A 13663-nucleotide genomic window follows, 5' to 3' on the forward strand; every position below is an offset into this window, starting at 1 on the left:
CAGCAGAGAGCCTCCAAGTATTGGATCTTGCTCTGCAGCCATCTCCAATGTCAGCAGCTTGCTGCTGACCACATCAGCAACCAGCTGCCCACAAAATGCAGTCACTATGAGAGAAGCCTCATGTTGTCTCCTGCTTTGCCAAGTCTTTGGAAATACCTTCAAAGAGGAGAGCAGCTGCGAGTGTCACAGGTTTTATATATTCCCATGTCTTGTGTTAGGAGAGCCCAGATAAAATATTAGTTGAATGTTTTTTATTATTTATTCATTAGAATATTAAAAGTAACAGCAGAGTATTTTCATTATGCTCTTTTATCAAATCCTTCAACAGCTTTTGTGAATTTTTAGGCAGAGTAGATGTGAAAGAAGCATGTATGTATAAATATTTCATGTCTGTGTGAAAGACATGATGTTGATGAGTCTAAACAAAAAGGACGGTGGGGCAGCAGAATGTATGGAACAGTATTTTCACTTATATGAAAAACAAAACAGAACAGGAAAATGTCCTATGATGAAATCAAATTTGGACACAGCTCCAGAAGGAACAGGTTTGTACAGCTAGAGGACAAGCTAGGAACAATATTACTAAACCCTCCCTTCTAATTTCTTTTGCTCGTAAATGATCAGGTAAATGAAAATATGCATCACTCTAGGGAAAAACTGTATTTCTGAAACTGATCATGTGTTCTGCTGCTGAAGGAAGGATCTAAGTGCCCTGGCAATGCTCACCAGTGATGCACTTAAAGGGGAAAAAAAAAAAGAAAAGATAAATATATTAAAAATAGATGCTGAGAGAAGAATATGCTTGAGATGGAGGAAAGCTTTTATCCAAGGTTTGTGGCCTTCATAGAATTTCGTCTGCTTCTTTGCAAAGAGATGTATTTTCTCCCTGTAAGGTGCCCTCTGATTCCTCTGGTTTCCACTTTGCAGCCCCTGCTTTGTACATTTCCCTACAGAGGGAGATGCTCCCAAGCCTCCACCCCATGGAGATCACCATGACAGGCAGCCAGTCCCTGAACCAGGAGTGATGTGAGACCCAGAAGAACTTTCTTCTCCCCCTTGCTTGTCTTCTGCAAAATGCTGTCCTTTCTCACCATAGCTTTTGCCCAGATACAAAGAGCTGGCTGATCTGAAGGAAAAAATGTTGCTCTGAAAGTGGGGCCCAGTGTGCCAGAAGCCAATCCAGATACAGTTGAGATATTTGCTTTAATACCCAACTGTGCAGAGGAAAGGCAGCTGGGTGGTATTGCTCAGTTTCCTGAAACACAGGGGGCACTTTTATACACAGAAACCTGTGAAATTACTTTATCTCTCATTACATTCCATCACTCGTATAGCTGAGTGGTTAATTTATTCATCACTTCCCTTTAAAGTGACAATGCTTAAGAATTTCCTTATGCATGCCCAGAGAGTATGCTGATGGGATGTTAATATGGTAAATCTAATTAGTCAGTGTCTTCTACCTAGTACTAAAGGCTGTAACCAAGATAATTTGGGGAGAGCACTTCCTGCCATGTTTTCGATCTGTCTTGCAGGCCTATGTCTCAAGCACAGGCTTCTGACTACTGGGGACCTGTTTTTCTCTAATTCTTGCTGCTTCAGAATGATGTAAGATGTGTTTTTATTCTTCATGTCTGTTTGTTCTCTTTTATGCGATTCTCCCCAAAATTTTTATTTATTGCAATTAATAACCAACATCAAAACCAGGGTCTGATGTACCCACTCAGGAGTCCACCAAGCAGCTGTTCTATGGGCTTCAGCTCCTTCACCCTGATACCAGTGCCTGCCTAATCCACATGGCTCATCCTGAGGAATGGAGACAGCTGGAAATCTCTGCTTGATGGTCCCCCCCTCTGAAAGGAAAGCACAGTCCTGCAGAGCTGACACTTCAGCAGAGATTCATCTGCTGATGAATCTGAGCACTGTAGCACTGAGGTAAAGGACTGAGGACAGGCTGGTGCCTCTCCCAGAGTACACCCAGGGTCTGATGCCAGTGATGTTGAAGGCTGTGCCATCCCAGCCACATCAGAATGAATGAGACAGGGGCATTTCAGCAAGAATAACCTAAAATGCTGTTCCCTGATGCAGAACCTATTGCTGGGACCAAACCATATGGATATCTGATTTATATCACCATCAGATTTTTGCTTTGGAGGGTGACAACAGTGACTTCAAGCTCCAACAGCAATCAGATCTCTGAGGACCACAGCACATCCCACCACTGCTGTGTGCAGCTGGAGGACTGTCCCTATTGCCAGCAGGTGGAACAGGCTCACTGAGCCCAGAACAGGAGGTGTAAGCTGACCTGAACAGTTGGTTACACAAACTCTTTAGAAATGCAAACCACTGTCTGACAGGCATAAGGTCAAAGCCGTCACCCTCGCCAGGCCCTGGAATCACAGCTGAAATAGCATTGTAATGTGCTTATAATTTATTCATCCGCTGAATGAGAGCAGCAGCAGGCGTTTTGATGGCACTCTTTTATCAAACCCCTGTGATGGACTTCATCCATTTTGAAAGAGCAAACTGGAGTAGAGAGGGGAAAAAAAAAAAAAAAAAAAAAAAGAAAGGGAAAAAAAAAAACCCAACAACTTTATTCCGTTCACATTTAAACAAGTGGTGAAAAGGGCAAATCAAAATCAGGTTAAAAAACCTCCACAAAGTGTCTTTTTTCTCTATGTTTTTCTTCTGCTTTGCTCTGAATTTTCCAAACTTTGCATATCTCTGCTGGTGGCTACTTTGATGCAGGAGGCTCCTGCTAACCCTGCTGCTGCCAGCTGGTGCTCAACAACAACATCTTTTCATCCTTGTGATGAGTTCTGCCTGAGGATTGTTATGCCCCATTTTCAGGAGAAGGAGAGCCAAAAGGTGAATTTTAGAGACAATTTTATTCTCAAAGATTCACACTTGCTTCCCTTGACTACTCTGCTCCTCAAATATTCAGGAACTGAATATATAGGAACAAATACAGGAACTTTTCCTGCAGAAAAGGACTTGGGGGTGCTGGTGGACAAAAAGCTGGACATGAGCCCACAGTGCCTGCTTGCAGCCCAGAAAGCCAATTGCATCCTGGGCTGCATCAAAAGAAGCTTGGCCAGCAGATGGAGAGAGGTGATTCTGCCACTTTGCTCTGCTCTGGTAAGACCTCACCTGGAGTGCTGCATCCAGCTCTGGAGCCCTCAAGACAGGAAGGACATGGATCTGATGGAGCAGGTCCAGAGGATGGCTACAGAAATGATGAGGGGTCTGGAACACCTCTTGTGTGATCACAGTCTGAGGGAGCTGAGGTTGTGCAGCCTGGAGAAAAGAAGGCTCCAGGCAGACCTAATAGTGACCTTCCAGTGTCTGAAGGGACCCTACAGCAAGGCTGGAGAGGGACTGTGTGCAAGGGCTTGTGATGATAGGATAAAGGGCAGTGGTTTTAAACTAGAGAAAAATAGATTTAGAATGGATGCTAGGAAAAAATTCTTTACCATGAGGTTGGTGGAAAAATGGAACAGGTTGCCCAGGGAGGTGGTTGAGGCCTCATCCCTGGAGATACTCAAGGTGAGGCTCATTGAGGCTCTGAACAACCTGACCTGGTTGAGGGTGGCCCTGCAGTAGGCAGGGGCTGGGCTAGATGACCTTCAAAGGTCCCTTCCAACCCAAATTATTCTCTGATTCTATGAACCTATATAGATGCCGTTATGAACATGAGCACTCTTGTACACCAGTTCTCTTCTTTGGGAGATGAGCATGAGCCCATGCAGTAGTGCTGCACTGCTCACTTGGGCAGCAGAGTAGATAACTAAACTTTGTTTGACCCTTGCTAGATGCTTGGGGAGTTTTTTAGGAAATCTTTCCTTGGCAGTAGTGCGTGAGCTGAGACCCATCACCATGGTGCCACCCTCCATTTTCTGCCTGTTCATCTGGAACCGAGGTTTCTCAAGGAAATAGAAGAAGTAACCTCAGATTTCTCTGTCACTGGTCCCTCCAGGGCTGAGAAACCAGCATGAATAAATCTCCTTGGCCCACAGGCAGCATGTGCTGCTGCAGTGGGAATAATGGGCAGCCAACACCTTAAAGGCTTTGGCTTGAAATGTGCATCCAGTCTGGGAAATGGCACTCCACAAAGGAGATGGAGGGAGTAATCCTGGCCCCTCTACCTTCTGTATCCCCACTTGGACAAGAAGAAACAGGGCAAGATTCAGGTGGAGAGTTGAGCTGGGCATGACACATGTTGACCTAGGAGCAAGTGAATCTTGACTATGGGAAGTTTGAAGGACAAATAGTAAAGAACCAGATGGGCAAATATGTCTTGGGCTGCACAGGACAAGGGGATACTTCCTTGGGGCAGTAGGGTGATGAGGTGGACCTCCAGATGGATGTACTGGACAGTACAGCCCAAGGAACAGCTATTGGTAGTTTGAGTTACAAAGACCTCCTTGGAAGGCTGTCAGCTGAGGAGAGCTCCTATCCCCTTCCTGATCTTCATCACAGGAGCATCCATCTGATGTGCTGGGGTTGAGATAGTGTTACAGTCCACTCCAGAGTCCCCAGGATCCCTGCTGATGCCTCACCAGGACAGAGGAACAGGGAGAAGGTAGCAGGAGAGAAGATGGTGGTGTCTTTTAGCCTAGGAGAGTTTGTTTCCCTAGGGAAAGGAGCAAACACCTCATCCTTTTTGTTGCTCAGGAAAGAAATTGGAATGAGTGCCAAAGAATATTGTGTGAGATGATCCTGCCCCAAGAGCAGAGTCATGTAGGAGGAACTTGCCCCATCTTCCCACTCCTGTCCCCCTTCTCTGTCAGCTCATGGGGTAGTAGCCCTCTAATGTGACACCAAGATGATGTCTGCATTTTCAAAGCTTCTAATGTTGATAAGCAGAAGACTTAACACTCAGTTTGCCATACTTCATGAATTTGGCTGGCAGGAAGATAGAGAGAGAGAGAGAGAGAGAGAGAGAGATATGGAGAGATAGAGAGATAGAGAGATAAAGAGATAGAGAGATAGCTGAGAAAGAGGGATATTAAAAACAAACAATGAGAAAAAAATGAAAAGGACTCAAAGAGACATTTTCTTTTCAAATTTATGTACGGCACCAGTGACATCTCAAGGTCCAGATTACAGTTATAAGTTCCACTGCTGGAACATGAATTAATGGCACGTGTGGCCTTCTCCTCTCCTGGTGATGCTTCCCCTACCTGGACCCATGCGTTCTCATGCCAGATCCTATTTCTTGTTCTCTTAGCCCAAAGTACAAAAATGATTCCTTCAGGTGAAGAAGATAAAAGAAAGTGGAGATGAAGAGGGGGCTATATGTTTTGTGACAGAGCATGGAGACCCCAGCTTGCAGGCAGCCAGTGACCATCTACGGGAAAGCAGCTAAAGGAGGAGGAGGCCAAGGCTTTACTCCTTCATCGTGATATGTATATAGGAGCTGATTAGAGGGAATAATTGCTGTACAATAAATCAAAAAGCTACAACAGTCTCAGGACAGCCCAGGCTAAGGGAAGGGAACACCAGGCAGAGCAGCTGAGCCTCCCTCATGGGCAGAAGTGCTGGCAGGGGCCCCTGAGGGCTCTGACCAGGCTTTAAGGTGCTCTGTTGCCTCATCAGTTCCTGTTTTCTGTGAGCAGTGAATGCTTTTGTGGGAGGAAGGGAAAAAATTTGAAAGGATGGAAGACTAATATTCACTCTAAAAGCAGACCTAATGGAAAAATTTCAGCTTGCCCTTTTGAATACACCGAGGCTTTTTTTATTTTCTGCCTTGCATGATTACCTCTTTCATTAGAATGCAAGACAGGCAGCAGGCAGAGATAAGTCTTGAATAGTTCCAAACTTTGCTTTTTCCATCTCTCCCAGCATTAGGCTGAAACATTTGTCTGAAATGTTTGTTTCAGACCAAGCCAAAGGTATTTCCATTACCATAGAAATAGGGGCTGCACAATCCCAAAAGGGTTCAGCTTCTGCACGTTGAATAAGTCCAACATTTTCCATCAAGCCTGGGCAGAGCCACGTTTCAGCAAAGCTGGGATGTCACGTTAATACACAAGAACAGGCAGGTGCTTGCTGGCTGACACTGGCAAGGAAGGTCACAGCATGTCCCTTCAGGTCAGATACATTACTATACTTGTTAGCCAGGAAAATGGAGCACATGGAGGGGCCTCTGGAAGCACATCCTGGGGTTGAGTCATTTGGAAATGGTGATTTAACATGACACTAAACCTTTGGCATTTGAAAGCCAGAGACAGAGATGTGAATGGAGATGGTAGGGCTTGTGGAGCAGGGAGCAGTGAGGAAGCATGGGTGGCTGGGACTGGGCTGTCTGGTTTTGGAAGAACAGAGATGAAGCTGAAGACTCATTGCTCACCCCCATAGCAGGGACAGATGGAACATGGCAGGCAGAGGTGAAGAGTTTTCTCTCTCCTGGAGGAATCCCTGCTGAGAGCATCATGTCTCCCAGATGTAGCTCAGGTGCTGAGGTTCTGAGAAACCCAGCAGTGCTGGAAACACCCAGCAAGCCTAGCAGCAAACTCAGAGCATTACTTCAGTTCACATGTCCTGTCAATTTACTTGACTTAATATTGATGAAATAATAAGTCTGTCAACCCAAGACACAAATAAGAACACAAGTCTGAGCTCCCACCACTAAACACACCCAACCACAACTCAGCCACAGAGGAGCTCTTCAACCAGTGATGCTTTGGCCACACAAGTGTTTGCGATCCATCCTTCTAACACCCAGGCTGAGGATGTGAGGACAGAATTTAGCAGCTTTCTGTAAATCTTAGCTCAGTCCCAGGTGGTTAGGAGTGAGTGACAGCGGCTGACCTGTGCCTGCATGAACAGGAACACGTGCTTTTTCACAGCATATCTGGGCAACCTGGAGATGGATGAGGGATATTCCTCCAGATTACCACTATGGCAGTGAGGAAGAGTTCATCCCAGCTACAAAGAAAACATTTTGCCAGTCTCTACAAAGGACAGCTTCAAAGTGGGGTATGATTTTGCAAGGGTCTAGGCCCCCAGCATGTCAAGATTTACAATTTGGAATCATAGAATCATTTATGTTGACCTTTAAGATCATCAAGTCCAACCAAGCACAGCATAGAATCATAGAATTGGCTGGGTTGGAAGGGACCTCAGAGATCATCGAGTCCAACCCTTTTACCACCGTTGCGGTTGCTAGACCATGGCACTGAGTGCCACATCCAGTCTCTTTTTAAATATCTCCAGGGACGGAGAATCCACTACTTCCCTGGGCAGGCCATTCCAATGCCTGATCACTCCCTCCGTAAAGAAATTCTTTCTAATATCCAACCTAAATTTCCCCCAGCACAACTTAAGACCATGCCCTCTTGTCTTGTTGAAAGTTGCCTGGGAAAAGAGACCAACCCCCACCTGGTTACACCCTCCTTTCAGGGAGTTGTAGAGAGCGATGAGGTCTACCCTGAGCCTCCTCTTCTCCAGGCTGAACAGCCCCAGCTCTCTCAGCCTCTCCTCATAGGGTCTGTGCTCGAGTCCCTTCACCAGCCTGGTTGCCCTCCTTTGGACCTGCTCCAGGACCTCGATATCCTTCCTGAACTGGGGGGCCCAGAACTGGACACAGTACTCAAGGTGTGGCCTCACCAGGGCTGAGTATAGGGGCAGAATCACTTCCTTGCCCCTATGGAGACATGGAGACAGCCACAAAACCTGGACTGGCTACCAATGCCAGTGTTGGAAAATCTTTGGAGGAGGTGTTGGGGGCTTCTTTTAGAAAAAAACAGAGAGGCTGAAGGACAGCATTGGACCAGTCACCATCACTGGTCCATCAAAAAATTTGTCCTGGTAACAGCAGTTGCTCATGGAAAACACTCTGCCTCCTTCTATCCTTCCTGGGCAAAGGTTTGGAGAAGGAACAGTGGCAGCCAAGTGTCAGGTAGAGACTTCGAGGTCCATGTGCAGCACAGGCTGCCCCAGCTGCATGATCCCCCACCAATGCATGGAGACTCCACCTTTGGTCCCAAGCTTTTGGGAAAGTCCGTGGCTCTGGAAAAGACAGGTGTGTCTAATGGTCACCCATGGCCACAGGGCTGTCCTCAGGATGGGAAAGCAGAGGTAATGGAGGCAAGAGAGAAGTCAAAGCTACCTAAGAATGTGAGGATGATGGGACACGTCATCAAACCTGTTTGTCCAAGGAGGAGTCTGCCTCTGTGAGGTGGACTAAGCCCTGACACATGCAGAATGCCATGACAAAATGGGTTAAGGTATCTCAAACATGAGGTGTCCAGTGAATCCCATACCTTTCTGCATGGTAAGTGTGGTACTCTTATTATTGTTAGAATAAATGTCCTTCCTCTATGATTGTCACTGTGCTGTTGGATGAAGCAACACTTTGCAGCATGAGTCCCACAGTCCAATAAAATAAGTATTCTCCATTCACTGTTCCTACTTTCTGGACAGTCCCTGTTGACTGTCCCTTTGTTTTTCCTGTCTTTGAGCACTTTGTTTTCTTAATTAATTCTCTGAAGTAAACTATCTTTATAGAGAAAGAAACATCTCCATATACAGCATCATCTCAGGGTATTTTACCATTTCGTCCCTCGATTCCATGTAATCTGACAGCACAGATTTTTATTAAGGCATTGCACAATTTTCATTTTTATTAATCCCCAATTTTTATTTGACCTCAAGTCCTCAAGCAGTCGATATTTCCTTCAAATAATTCTGACATTTACAATTAACTTAGAATGCATTGCATCCTGTTAGTCATTCAGTTTTATAGAATCATTGAATTGAGGAATGGCTCATATTGTAAAAGACCTTTGAGTCCAGCAAGTCCAACCATCCACACAGCACTGCCAAACCCAACATTGAACCAAGTCCCTCTGCACCACAGCTCCACGGCTTTTATTATTCCTGTTAGAACCACATTAATTCTTTAATTGAAGGGATTTTCATCACCTTCTCTCTGTCAGGGTTGTTACATCTTTATTATTTCCCCTTTCCTGACTGAGGTAAGATGTCCATGTTGCAAGAACATCCACATGTAGTATTTTTTGATGGTCTCATGTGCAGACTAATGGGCAGGGGAGTGCATTAGTGTTTGCAGTGGTGAAACCCAGATTTTCATGCTCACCACCTCAATGTACATCTGGCAGTGAGGGGCTCAGAACTGAACACTGTATTTGAGGTGTGGCCTCACCAGTGCCCAGTACAGGGGGACAGTCACTTCCCAGGCACTGCTGGCTACAGTCTTGGTGATACAAGCCAGGATGCTGTGGTTCTTCTTGGCCACCTGGACACATCCTGACTCATATTAAGCTGCTGTCAACCAGCACTTCCAGGTCCTTTTCCCCTGGACATCTTTCCAGTCACTCTTCCCCGAACCTGCACCATTGCCTGGGGTTGTTGTGACCGCAGTGGAGGACCTGGCACTTGGCCTTGTTGAACCTCACACAACTGGCCTTGGCCCGTCGGTCAAGCCTGCCCAGGTCCCTCCGCAGCCCCTTCCTACCCTCAGGCAGATCAACACTCACACAACTTGGTGTCACCTGCAATGAAATCTGGATGCACTCGGTCCCCTTGTCGAGATCATTGATAAAGATATTAAAGGTGTCATCTTGCTGCCTGCACAAAATTTTTTCACCCAGGACAAGGAAGGGGGGGGCAGACTCAAAGCTGCCCATAGCTCCCATAAGTGGAGCCCCATGGAAATGACCCCCATGGGAGGGGAGCAACTCTCTGCTCCTCCTCAACTGCTTCTGGGGAGCTGCTGCCTGACTTCTGGGGTTTGGTGCTGCTTAATCTCTGTCAGTGGAATAGAGTGCACCCTCACCAGGTCTGCCAACAACACCAAGCCGTGTGGTGTGGAGGAGATGCTGGAAGGAGGAGATGTCAGCCAGAGGGACCTTGGCAAGCTTGGGATGTGAACCTCATGGAATTACACAAGGATACAGTGCAAGCTCCTGCACCTGGGCTGCAGCAATCCCAGGGACAAACGCCAGCTGGGCAGGGAATGATTTTGAGAGCAGTCCTGAGGAGAAGGTTTTGGGAGGGTTGCTGGGTGAGAAGACCAACATGGGCCAGCGATGAACTTCCAGCCCCAAAATCCAACCATGGAATCATAGAATCATAGAATTGGCTGGGTTGGAAGGGACCTCAGAGATCATCAAGTCCAACCCTTGATCCACTACCACTGCAGTTACCAGACCATGGCACTGAGTGCCACATCCAGTCTCTTTTGTAATATCTCCAGGGATGGAGAATCCACTACTTCCCTGGGCAGCCCATTCCAATGTCTGATCACCCTCTCGGTAAAGAAATTCTTCCTAATATCCAACCTAAACCTCCCCCAGCACAACTTGAGACTGTGCCCTCTTGTCTTGCCGTGGCCTGGGATACACCAAAAGAAGGGTGTGGGCAGCAGGGAGAGGGAGGGGTTTCTGCCCATCCTCTCCACTCTCATGAGACGCGCCCCCCTCCTTGGGGTGCTGTGTCCAGTTTGGGAGGTGCCAACATGGGAAGGACATGGAGCTGTTTGGGGAGACCATGGATATGAGGAGAGGGCTGGAGCACCTCTGTCATGGAAACAGGCTGAGGGAGCTGGAGTTGTTCAGCCTGGAGGAGAGAAAAGCTTGGAGCACCTTCCAGTACCTGAAGGGGATCCAGGAAAGCTGGAGAGGGACATTTTATCAGACGATAGAGAGACTGGACACGGGTAATGGTTTCAAACTGAAAGAGGGGAGATTTAGATAAGAAGAATAGGAAGAAATTCTTCACTATGAGGCTGGTGAGATGCTGGCCCAGGTTGCCCAGGGAAGCTGTGGCTGCCGCATCCCTGGAAGTGTTCAAGGCCAGGTGGGATGGGGCTTGGAGCAACCTGGATTAGAGAGAGGTGTCCCTGCCCATGGCAGGGGGTTGGAACTAGGTGATCTTTAAGGTCCCTCCCAACCCAAACACGATTCTGTGAGTTTAAGATCTCCTCGACAGGTCCAAATTCTTCTTCCTGAACTTCCCAGCCGCCCCCAGTTCAGGATTTTCCCCGTGCTGTGGGGACACTAGGAGCAGGATCTCTCCAGGAGCCAGCGTGTGGGCACGGTGCCACAGAGGGCAGGAGATTCCATATCCATCCTGGAGGTAACTGCGGGCGTTTGGAGAGCTCCCCAGTGAGCTGGGATGAGCCCTGTCCCCAGCACAGGAGCCCGGAGCCGAGTCAGTAGGATACATGAGCAGGTTTGGGATAAAACAAGCAGGTCTGGGATAAAACAAGCAGGGGGATAAAACAAGCAGGTTTGGGATACAACAAGGAGGTCTGGAATGAAGAGAGCAGGTTTGGGATAAAACAAGCAGGGGGGTAAAACAAGCAGGTTTGGGACACAACGAGCAGGTTTGGGATACAACAAGCAGGTTTGGGGTAGAACGAGACGGTTTGGGATAAAACAAGCAGGTTCACGTTTCCTATGCAAGCTCTCTTCTCAAAAATAACTCTTTTTACCAAAACCCCTCTCTGAGTTGACTACCTGTTCCCCACGCCATGTCCCCCGCACCCCTTCTCTCAGGGGCTGGGACCGCGCTGTCCCTTTAAGGGGGCGGTGCGGGGCGTGTCTCGCGGCGGTGCGGGGCGTGTCTCGCAGCCGTGCGGGGCGTGTCTCACGGCGGTGCGGGGCGGGTCTCGGCGCGCTGAGGTCAGCGGCCAAGCGGGCGCCGTCACAAAAGGAAGTGGCGGCGGCGGCGGCGGCTGCGGGGCCCGTCAGCACGGGGAGGGGCGGGGGCCCGCGGGGCAGCGCGGCGGCGGAAGAGGCAGCGGCAGAAGGGGCAGCGCGGGGTGGCAACAGCAGCGGCAGCAGCGGCGGCGGCTGCGGCGGCGTTGGGGCGGCGTTGGGGCGGCGTTGGCCGCGCCGCGCCATGGCCCAGCAGCAGATGAGCAGCTCGCAGAAGGCGCTGATGCTGGAGCTGAAGTCGCTGCAGGAGGAGCCGGTGGAGGGCTTCCGCATCACCCTGGTCGACGAGTCCGACCTCTACAACTGGGAGGTGGCGATCTTCGGGCCCCCCAATACCCTCTACGAGGGCGGGTACTTCAAGGTACGGCCTTCTCGGCGTCCCACCCGCCCACCGGGCCTGACGGCACCGCGGTGGTCCCGAGGAGCTGCCGCTGGGGCCTGCACACGCTCCCCCTCCGCCTGCCCCGGGCCTCTTTGTCGGGCCCCGGTGGGGCGGTGGGCCCACGGCTGCTGCCAGACCCTCCGCCCCCCGCGGGAGGGGGCTCGGGGCCTGCGGGAGGAAGGGAAGGAGAGAAGGAGGGAGGGAGGCCGGGGAACCCTCGGTGGTGCCCCGCCAGCTGCCCCGCTTCCTCCCGCTGCCCGGCGGTGGGGGACGGGGAGGGTCCGTGTAGCGGGATGGGGCCCTGCGAGACCCCCCCCGGGGTGCGTTTTAGGGAGACAGCGGTCTCTTCCCTGGAGTTTCCCTCCCTCGACCCCAGGGAACGGCAGGTACCTCAGGGCAGGGTGTGAATTCTTCCACCTCCAAGTTGTCCTCTTGACTCTGGTCTCTTTAATTTCAAGGTAGGGGGGCTTCCCGGCCTCCCCCTTCGCACAGGGGCATACGGTGTAGGATGGGTAATTCAGGATAAAGGCTGTTTCTTCCTCAAAACTTTATGGTACTTCAGGACTGTTTTCAGTGATTAGTTTTTGCCCCCTCCCCCCGCCCCCGTTTTCCTTTTCTTCCTTGCCAAACTTTTTGAGCACAGCCTTCGAAGGGCTATGGCTGAACTGAATTGGTGAAGATAGATACATGCTTTAAATTTGTCTCTCAGCTTTCCTGTTAATCAAAGAAAAAAAACCAAAAACACCAGAAACTTTTGTGGTTGTTATTTCCCTCCTTTTAAATACAGTAAGCAAGAAATCTGGTGCTGCTGTGCTCTCCCAGAAGTGAGCAGACTTATGCTCTCAAAACAGCTGGAGGAGGTGAAGAAGCTGCACATTTTTCTTAAAGCAAGCAGTTAAAAAAACATAGTGCCTGTGGAAGGTATGTTGCATTGGGCATACCCCATTGCACTTGATGTCTGCTTTGCCTCTGGAAAATTATTGTCCCTGTCAGCTCATTGGTCCCAGGAGTTACTCTTTCAGTAGTGGCTCCTGCTGCATTTCATGCCCTTCGGCCTCTGTCAAACTGTAAAAATTTTTGGATGATCTCTGTGCTTGGCTAATGTGCATTTTCAGTGCCTCTTGGCCTCTCTGGGTCAAGGTTTAAGAGCTTTGTTCCACATAACCAAAATAACCTGTAGCTTGAGGAATAATAGATTTGAGTCATGTTCAGTTGTGCCTCATTGTTTTGAAGGAAGGGGGAAGATCTGGCACAAGGTTTGCCTTTTGTAATGAGTTGGCCAGTTACTCATGTAGGTATGATAGGTATATTCTTAGATTCACCTCCGTTATTACTTACTCAGGAAGTCCCTCTAGTCCTGGGTTGGTAACTGGGTCATTTTTTACATCCGAATGGTGAGACAACCACTTCCTGCACTTAAATCCATACTCATATGTTTTTTTCAAAGAAATCATGATAGGTCAAAATATTTCTTTCGTTGGCGAGCTCTCAGGACTGTGTGTCTGTAATTGTTCCTGGAAAGATGCTGAAGCATCCCGTGAAATAATCTGGGGATCTGTGGTGACAAGTGTAGATTTAGCCATGGTTGCCAGGTGCC

General features: G+C 48.8%; 2 protein-coding genes across 2 annotated transcripts in view; one reads left to right on the forward strand and one right to left on the reverse strand.

Moving 5' to 3' along the window:
- The window catches only part of NOL6 (nucleolar protein 6), a 51692-nt gene extending 39822 nt beyond the window's left edge, over positions 1-11870 (reverse strand). The window contains exon 1 of the mRNA XM_030466845.1: positions 11484-11870. Coding sequence (XP_030322705.1) covers positions 11484-11870 — 387 coding nt within the window. The remainder of the gene's footprint in view (positions 1-11483) is intronic.
- UBE2R2 (ubiquitin conjugating enzyme E2 R2) overlaps positions 11806-13663 on the forward strand; it is a 51019-nt gene continuing 49161 nt past the window's right edge. The window contains exon 1 of the mRNA XM_030467221.1: positions 11806-12045. Within this exon, the coding sequence (XP_030323081.1) occupies positions 11869-12045 (177 nt within the window). The 5' untranslated portion in view covers positions 11806-11868. The remainder of the gene's footprint in view (positions 12046-13663) is intronic.

The sequence above is a fragment of the Calypte anna genome, chromosome Z (genome assembly GCF_003957555.1).
Source record: "Calypte anna isolate BGI_N300 chromosome Z, bCalAnn1_v1.p, whole genome shotgun sequence".
NCBI classification, from domain to species: domain Eukaryota; kingdom Metazoa; phylum Chordata; class Aves; order Apodiformes; family Trochilidae; genus Calypte; species Calypte anna.